Consider the following 8,919-nt stretch of genomic DNA (forward strand, 5'->3'; position numbering starts at 1 on the left):
TTACCACGGTAAAAAGAGAGCCAACTGTGACACCACAATGTACATAAAGAGGTTTATTTACAATACAAAGTAATTCTTCATGTTGGATCGCACATGTTTGTCATCTTTGGCAAAACTGGCATGAAAACGGGAAAACTGAGCCTCGTGTTTGAACATCAGTGATTCTGAACTCTGGTGAAGTTGATGCAGCGGCCCTGGAGAAAACAAAGGAGACACGCCATAGTCCGATTTAAACATTTAACCGCAGTCAAGTGGGAATGTAAAGTGATTTTAAATTCAACATGCTGTAAAAAAGCACAACTTATTTATCCCACCCAAGCCTTGATGCACCACTAAAGACAAAAACTGCTTTAAAATAAAGTGGAATACTCTACAATAAACCTTTCATAACACATCCATTATTAGGCTCTGAGCCCACTGGGAGGTTTTTAAAACCGTGAACTCAAAGCCCCCAAAATTTATGATGAAAAGGCCCAAGTTGCTTCTAGCTCTCCCAGCAGCTCAGCTGACGGAGGATCGATACAGTAAATCCACGTGAAGTCTCAAAATAAGACTTAAACTAAACCATTAAGCAGCCTGTAGCTCATGTGCGCTGTTTCATGACACACTCTGGAGGCGTTGGCATTTAAACTGTTATTTATAACAAGCGAGTTGATACAGCAGGCTGTTATCTATCTGTTGTGCACATAAAAAAAACCAGCAAGATTGGCACTATATTATTATTATCTGTTATCTAATCAAATCACTGGGGGATCAAGAAGGTGGATCACTGATCTAACCAATTTGATGGTTGAATACTTTTGGCAAAACTCAGACTGGTGACAGTCCAGCTGGATGTAATGAGATTTTTTTTATATGATAACATGCTGAATTGATAGCCGTGTTTCTCGTAAGCTTTTGTAATAATGCTGCTGATATTTCTTGCCTTGTCCTGAGGTGTTGGCCTCATGATTGCCACTCTGTCATATTGTCTTCTCAGTAACGCCAGCAGCGCATCAATACGTCCCTGAAGGCAAAGACATTCAAAAACATTACAAAACAGGCAACTTACAAAGGACCTAAATATTAAAGAGATCGTTATCTCACCTTGATGGGGGTGTACCATTTGGAGTGCGATGAGGGGTTGTAAACCGGAGGAGGCCTTGGTGGGGGTCGAGGAATGATGGGCTCCTCCACTTCCTCTGGCATAGTGACAACAGCATTTCTGGCCTTCTCTAGCCGGGATCCCTCCTCTGTGGACCCCTTCTGGCCCCAGCGCACCTGCAACATGTGGGCACAACTGACTGAGACAGCTAACATTACTGCATCTTCACTATAGCAACATTAGCAAATCAACAACAAAAGCTTAGCAGTAAAACCTTTTTTTTAAAATTTTATTTACCTCCATGCGTTTGATGCCTCCAGCACCCCTGCCGCCATAGTATGAAGCATCCACTGTAGGCCACCTGTGTTTGGGCAAAGGGTCTTCTTCTGGCTCCTTAAACACAAAGTTTTTTAAAATATTTGAATAAAGTTTTATTATATTCAAAATACAAAATTATATAATACTATTCTAAAACATTCCTTTGCTAAATACTTTATATTGAGCTAAAGAGCAACAGTGTAGCCACTGGAAAAAAAAAACTGCCAACCATGCGACAAAATTTTAGGTTAGTATCTTGAAATTTCGCCTTAATAACTCAGAATTACTCAGAAGTTTGAGAAAATAACTTGAAATTTTGAGTACATACGAGATAATATAATTTTTTTGATAATAACTCCAAGTTTGGACTTGGAATCTACCCGCATGATACATTTCTTCTCAAAATTCACACAGGAAAACATTTATGCCACCATGATTGGAAATGATTGGATTCGATGAAGTACATGAATGTAGTCAGTAGATGCTTATCCACAAAGAGCCTGAAGACTTTTATGTAATAAGCATAAAAGCTTCGTTGTAATAAGTACTTCCATTTTTTTTAAATCAAGCAATTAAAAACAGAGAGAAAGGTTTTGTGTTGCTGATCAGTCTATAATCTATAGATCCAGTGGATTTACACCAAAGGTTCAGCTGCAGTGGTGGGATATTTGTCATGCAAAAACATAACTGCATTTTTTAATTTATTTATTTTACAATGAGGGAACTTTGCCTTCTGACTCATGCTCGATGAATAAAATCTGCCACCAAACCACTTCTGTCGGCTCCTTCTCCCCAGCTCCACCTACGCTCCTTCTGTATTTGCCCAAAATTGGATTTTCTCACTGCTTTTACTGCCAAAATGGCAACGGGTGGTAAAAAAATCAAAGCGTCCCTTCAGTGATATGAAGTCCTTGGAAAAAGAAAATATGGCTTTAAAAAAAACAGTCAGTGGAGTACTCACAATCACAGGGGGGGGAGGAGGGGGGCGAGAGGGAGGGGGATCTCTGATGACCTGCGAGAAACGAAACATAAATCTTATACAAAACAATAATGACATATATCTTTGACAGAAGGCAGACTGAAGTATCTGCTGAAAGACTTGCAGACTTTGTCACGGCGGGGTGCGTCGGTGTGAAGATGAGGTAGACCCACGAGCAGACACGGTGGAGACAGAACTAGGTTTCCAAAAATAAAGCGAGCCTTTATTGTGGCTGATGGCATGACAAAAACACCAGGGAACACTGAAACTGGGAAAACTAAGGGGACTAAGAACACTGTGTAAACTAAAAAGACTATGACACTCTGTGAAAGAACCATGAAAAAACTATGAACACAGAGTAACTAGGCAGGCTGTGAAACACAGTGACACAATAACGGAAACTATGAAAACATGAGGTGAGGATAACAGACGATCTGACACTGACTGAGCGGAAACACACAGACTAAATAGACATAAGGAATGATCAAGGGAAGAGTCACATGGGGAAAACAGCTGACAACAATTAACATAATGACAGGACAGGGGACGTGAAAATAAATACAATAAACAAAAAACACAAGGCTCTTTCAAAATAAAACGGGAAACATAGCGAGTCCCAGACTTGACTCGAACTTGACAAACAAAGAAAACTTGGACATGAAACATGACAGATAAACACACGAAGACTTAACATGACAATCTGACACAGAAAACTTCACACAGGGATGAGACAGATGGGGAGCTTGATAAATCATGAACTAAAACTGTAACCTAGGCATGACAAACTGTAACTAGAAAAACTGAAATGAAACTAGACTGAAACGAATAACAAAAACATCAAGAAACTCAGAATACTGGGTCACATGACCCAGGACATGGACAGACTTGTTAACACTGATGTCTGTTTATTTGTGTTTGGTGCTTATGGCCACCAAACACAAATAAACAGACAACAGGTGTGATTTACTCTTATTGCGACATTTAACCTGCCGAGGGACTGCAGATGCAAATGAGCTTTAAGCTTATTCAGTGCACCAAATAATAACATGTATGGTTATAGTGCACACGGCCCCTTTTCAAACTGGTGCCTTTCACTTTACATTCATTGGACATTCAATTCCACAACAATTCATAATTGCAGTATCCGACTCAAACACCTCACTACATTTACTAGTTCCTGTGTCCTTCTGTATTTCTTTTTTTATGTGCTGCTTTTAAAACGACTGCCTTCAAAATGAGTTTTGTTGTACAAAAATGCACAAGGACAAAGCTCACCACGGTGCAGCAGAGAGGCCAGAACCACCAGAGCAAACCCAGGCCCAGCAACAGCAACAAAGCCAACAGGAACCAGAGCACCCAGGTCCCATCTGACTGCAGAAAGCACACAACACAACATTATTTGATCTTATTCTGTAATCTATCACAGTTACGTCAGTATGCTCTCCTGTACCTACACAAAAAAGTGTTGTATCTAAATTAAATAACAGAGGGCAGTGTGACATCATACATGCAGGTAATTCCTTCAAAACTGTTCGTGTTATACAGAATTAATGTTACTCACACATGTTGTGGCATAGATGCTCATGGGACTGTAGATGTAGGACTTTCCATGGTTTAAGCTGACCAGCACTTCAACTGATCTGTGAATAAACAGAATCACAGAACACATCATGAGATCTAGTCCCTGTTCAGAGCTCGGTGTGACACTATTGGCACTTTTACAGTTAGAATCACAGTAAAACGTGTGTGGGGTAGTCTCAAATGGATTGATTTAAATATAATTATAGTGTTAAATCATCAAATTATTATAAAGAACCAGGAGTTGCTGCAATAGGGAGTCACCATCATTCATATTCTTATTAAGTTTTGACCAGACTCCCTTATTTCTAAAGGTTGTTTGCTTTTGCAAATGCTTTTTTAACTTCATGTTCAACCCAACTGAGACTTTTCCAGCTGTGAGGGCTGAGGAGGAGAAGTAGAGAGAGAGGGATTGACTGTCTGAAGTGTGGAAGTCAAATCAACCACTCACTCTTTAAAGGCTGGTCAGCCTGGCTTCTGTCCATCCAACACTTTGACACAGTTTTACTGTAAACATTGTGCCTGTTTGCATTTTCAGAGAACAAATCTCAACATCAGTCAGATGAAGAAATGCTGATGAACTACAGTCTTGTAAAAAACTAAGTGCACGTCGGGATTCTTAACAACAAACATTTGTACAACCACTTTTAGCAGCAATGACAAATTCTTATCTGTATAATGTTATCGGTCTCTCACATTGTTGTGGAGGAATTCTGACCCACACTTCTTTACAACATTGCTTCATTTAAAGTTTTGGGGGCATTTGTTTAAGCACAGTCTTCTTAAGGTCCCAACACAGCATGCCACTCAAGTCTGAACACCTTGAGCTTTTTCTTTTGCTGCTTTTCTTGCAATCATTGACCCAATTTCAGCCGAGCTTTAGCTCTTGGACAGACGGCTTTAACGTTGACTCTGGAATGTTCTGGTATAACGAGGAGTTAATGGTTGACTCAGTGACTGCAAGATGCCATGGTCCAGTCCACCACTATCCTTGCTTGACAGTGAGTAAGAGGTGTTTGTGCTGATATGCTGTGTTTGATTTTCGCCAGACGTGGTTCTGCGCATTACAGCCAAACATCTCCACTTTGGTCTCATCTGTCCAAAGCACATTCTTCCAGAAATCTTGTGGTTTGTCCAGATGCAACTTTGCTAACCTAAGCAGAGCTGGCATGTTGTTATTGTAGACAAAGGCATTTCTCCTGGCAACGAGCCCCAATCGCTTAGTCTTTTTCTAACTGAGCTGTCATTATTGCACAGTCTGACATTGGGGTGAATATACTGGGACGTCCACTCATCTCAGGATTTTGACCTTTGTGTTGACACACACCTTCAGACTAGCAAACTTGCAGAACTTCTAGAGGTGGTCAGACTTACTAATAATCAGTTAATCAAGTGCATTTGATTATCACCTGACTGCTACTTACCCTTCTTAATTACATTAATTAAATGAATGCAAAAATTAAGGATGTACTGTAAGTCTTGTTCTCACCATTTAAAGTGCCTTGAGGTGACATGCACAAGTTTATGAGCACATGTTAGTGTTCATAATGAGGCTTTATGCATCAGCTTTTGAAAATGTTGCCACACCTACAGTGAACCTATTACATTCATGTGTAGAACCATATTTATAATCCTGGGACTTTTCTACATTATAGCTTTGCATGTTTCAAAATACAAAATAATTGTCATTTATCTAATACGGGACCTTTTGTGCTGCCTCATAGTTCATCATATAACAGAAACAAGTTATTTTAGCCCCCTTTGCTTTCTATCGAACACTTTAGCTCTATCCACTCTCCGTGATGTCATTCTATCATGTTTGTATCTGTTGATTTTCCTCCTGCCCCAGTGTTTTTTTATTTCTTAAGATATCCTTGTTTTCATTGTTACATTCAGTCGTCAGTGTCATTCATATTTTCTTCAATCTCCTGTGTGTGTGTGTGTGTGTGTGTGTGTGTGTGTGTGTATGTGTGTGTGTGTGTGTGTGTGTGTGTGTGTGTGTGTGTGTGTGTGGTCTTGCCTTTCCCCTCGTCAGTTATCAGATGATCTGTCTGCCCACCTTCTCTTCCCTGTGCTTCTCGTGCCCTATTTTGGAATCCTGTTTAGTCTTTTCTTACCCTTCCAACTCAGAGTTTCTCTTAAAGATTCAGTATTTGTTTATTTTCTGTGCCTCTGCATCCTGTATTTGGGCCTCTGCGTCAGGCTGCGACACACACAGAGATAAGTGCAGGAAAAACTGCCTGAAAAGCCTCTGTTTATTTAAATCGTATATAACCAGAAAAAAACATATAAATAAATCTAATAAAGAAGGAAACTAAAAAACCCTCCCAGTTCCCCCTTAAATTATTTTCCTGATATGGCACTTTTGATGACAGTTTCTCTTCTTTTTAATTAAAAATCAAAATCAAGCTGCTTTCAGAAAAACTCTGAGGTACACATCATACGAAACAACACCCAGAGAAGGATTTTTCTTTCTTGGCTTTTTAAGGCAATTACAGGTACCAATAGGCTCCGTTTTTTGTTACACACACTGTGTTTGAGCTCACGTGTGTGTTGACTTACTGTCCGACCTCTTCTAGACGAACGGCTGGACAGAGCAGATACCCATCTCTCACTACTGTTGGCTTTTCAACTGAAAGGAAGAGGAGGCAAAGATGAACGCTGCAAGCCCACACAGGTGGAGGAAAAAGGTCCGTACTTTTCTACTTCAATTAGCTGCTTTGGTTTCTTGTAGCAGAGACACATCATTTAATTCATCGTTTAATTTTACATATGGCAAATTAGAAAAAAAATTAATCTTAATGTTATTGTCCAACTTCTTTGGTATGTACACAGGTTGAGAGACGCTACAAACAGAAGAAGCATTAAGCTGTTTGGCTGTTTTCTGTGACAAACTGACTGAATAAATTCAATTTTAAATTTGTAATTCGACTGCAAAAAGAAGTAAACACAAGAGATCCAGATACAGCTTTGTGTTATCTCCTCATGTCCTCTCACTAACTCCACCCTGTGCCATTGATCTGGTAATGGACTAATGAGACAGATCATCTCCCTCCTCGTCCCTCCCTCTGCTCACGAGCACTCTGCTCTCATAATATCTCCTCTGTTCTCCAACTGAAGTCAATAAATAGCAGACACTGTTTGCTTCTGGACGTCATGACTCTGATTTTCCACTGCAGCCCCCAGAGATCTGCACACTATACCACATTTTCACTTCAGAATTTCACTTTAATCCTCGAGTGCTTTACAGTATCAGCGTGCAGTGAACCTGTGATACTGTTTCACTTCTTTAGCAATGCAAAGACTGAATCCTTAGCATTGGCATCTAAATGCTAGCTATGCATCAGGTGTGTGAATCATAAGTGTTTGTACTTTACTGACTGTGGGTCACTTGATTGATGGTGAGGGAACAGAGTACATTGTCCATCCTTTTGGATCCGCTGAAGCCACTTCCCCTCAGGACCACGTTGAAAGACTCTGGGAAACATCAGGTAGATCACATTACTCTGACAGTGCACTTGAATGGCAGCAAAGCAAAACAATAATTATTAAACGTGAAACATTGTGATCAAAGTAAAGTGACTCTGTGAGGCGATGCTTTCAGCCACATCCTGGGTCCTGGATTTCTTTCTTGAGTCTTCTGGTTTCATTATTATTCTTGGAACATTTTCCTTAAGATTTTGTTATTTTGTTCACTTCAGGTTCCAAAAAGCGGTACTACCACTAAAACTAAGTTGGATTTGTAATTATCCAGGTTGACAGTGAAGGAAGTTCACTTCTTACCAAGATATGCTTTTATCCAGTGCCTACTGACAAAGTAATTCTCAATTAATAATCTTTTTTTTTTTAATCAGTGAAATTGGTGTTGCAAGCAGACCTGTCCATGTTTGTGATTGGTGAAATGAGTTAAATATGATAAACACATTTGTGTGGATGCTTAGCCAGACTACTGATCACATGAGTGACTCCAGATCATGGAAAAAGATCCTGGGTATGTTGAAGTTGCTTCATAGTAAAGGTGCTTGAGTATTTGTGTGTTTTTAATGCCTGCTGAGTTCCTTCAGTGTTTCCCTGTTTTGCCTCCCTCTGTGCTGTCTATGCTGTAATGCTTTTTGTCCTCCCTCTTCTTGTTTTTTGTTCTTTCTGTGCCTTTTGGTTATTTCTCATTTCACTTTAAAAAATACGTTTTCTCTTGTGTCTCATTCAAGTTGTACTCTTGCTTCTTTTCCCTCCTTTGTGACTGTCGGCTCCCTGCTTTTCTGCTCCCTCCTGTGCCTTGTTGTTTACCTAGCTCCCAGCTTATATATACACCCATCAGGCTTAACTTTACGACCACCTGCCTAACAATGTGATGTTCCCCCTTTTGCTGCAAAAACAGCCTTGACCTGTTGAGCCATAGATGCCAATCTCTGAAAGTGTCCTGTAGTATCTGGCATGTAGATGTTAGCAGCAGATCCTTTAAGTCCTGTAAGTTGCGAGGGGGGGCCTTCATGGATCAGACTTGTTTGTCCAGCACAGATTGCTCGAATGGATTGAGATCTTGGGAATTTGGAGGCCAAGTCAACACCTGAACTCGTTGTTCTCCTTAAACTATTCTTGAAACCAGTTTTGCTTTGTGGTTGGGCACATTATCCTGCTGAAAAAGGCAAGAGCCTGCAACAATGCTTAGCTAGGTGCTACGTGTGAAAGTAACATCTACATGGCTGAACCAAAGGTTTACAAACAGAACTTTGCCCAAAGCATCACACTGTCTCCTTCAGCTTGCCTTCTTCCCTTAGCGCATCCTAGTGAGCACCTGCACCCAACCAGTGATGTGATATAAAAGGAACAATTCAGAAGCTCGTCTGTTGCATGGTACGCCACGGGCCACCCTTCGGTCTACATGTGATGTGACCCGCAGTGGTCTCTGGACTATCATTTTTAACTGAGGTTGTTAAGTAATGTAAGATTAAAGATCCTA

General features: G+C 40.3%; 1 protein-coding gene across 2 annotated transcripts in view; it reads right to left on the bottom strand.

Moving 5' to 3' along the window:
• Positions 1–30: 30 nt before the first annotated feature.
• LOC102213170 (anthrax toxin receptor 2-like) overlaps positions 31–8,919 on the bottom strand; it is a 23,348-nt gene continuing 14,459 nt past the window's right edge. The window contains exons 9-17 of one of the 2 annotated variants that reach the window (XM_005729250.1): positions 7,341–7,436; positions 6,522–6,591; positions 3,943–4,021; positions 3,657–3,752; positions 2,364–2,414; positions 1,382–1,477; positions 1,087–1,260; positions 926–1,006; positions 31–194 (exon numbers count right to left, since the gene is read on the bottom strand). In XM_005729250.1, coding sequence (XP_005729307.1) covers positions 156–194; positions 926–1,006; positions 1,087–1,260; positions 1,382–1,477; positions 2,364–2,414; positions 3,657–3,752; positions 3,943–4,021; positions 6,522–6,591; positions 7,341–7,436 — 782 coding nt within the window. In that variant the 3' untranslated portion in view covers positions 31–155. The remainder of the gene's footprint in view (positions 195–925; positions 1,007–1,086; positions 1,261–1,381; positions 1,478–2,363; positions 2,415–3,656; positions 3,753–3,942; positions 4,022–6,521; positions 6,592–7,340; positions 7,437–8,919) is intronic. The other variant, XM_005729251.1, reaches the window with a different exon arrangement.

This window comes from Pundamilia nyererei, unplaced genomic scaffold (assembly GCF_000239375.1).
Source record: "Pundamilia nyererei isolate P.nyererei 1_Seehausen unplaced genomic scaffold, PunNye1.0 scaffold00032, whole genome shotgun sequence".
Classification (NCBI taxonomy): Eukaryota; Metazoa; Chordata; class Actinopteri; order Cichliformes; family Cichlidae; genus Pundamilia; species Pundamilia nyererei.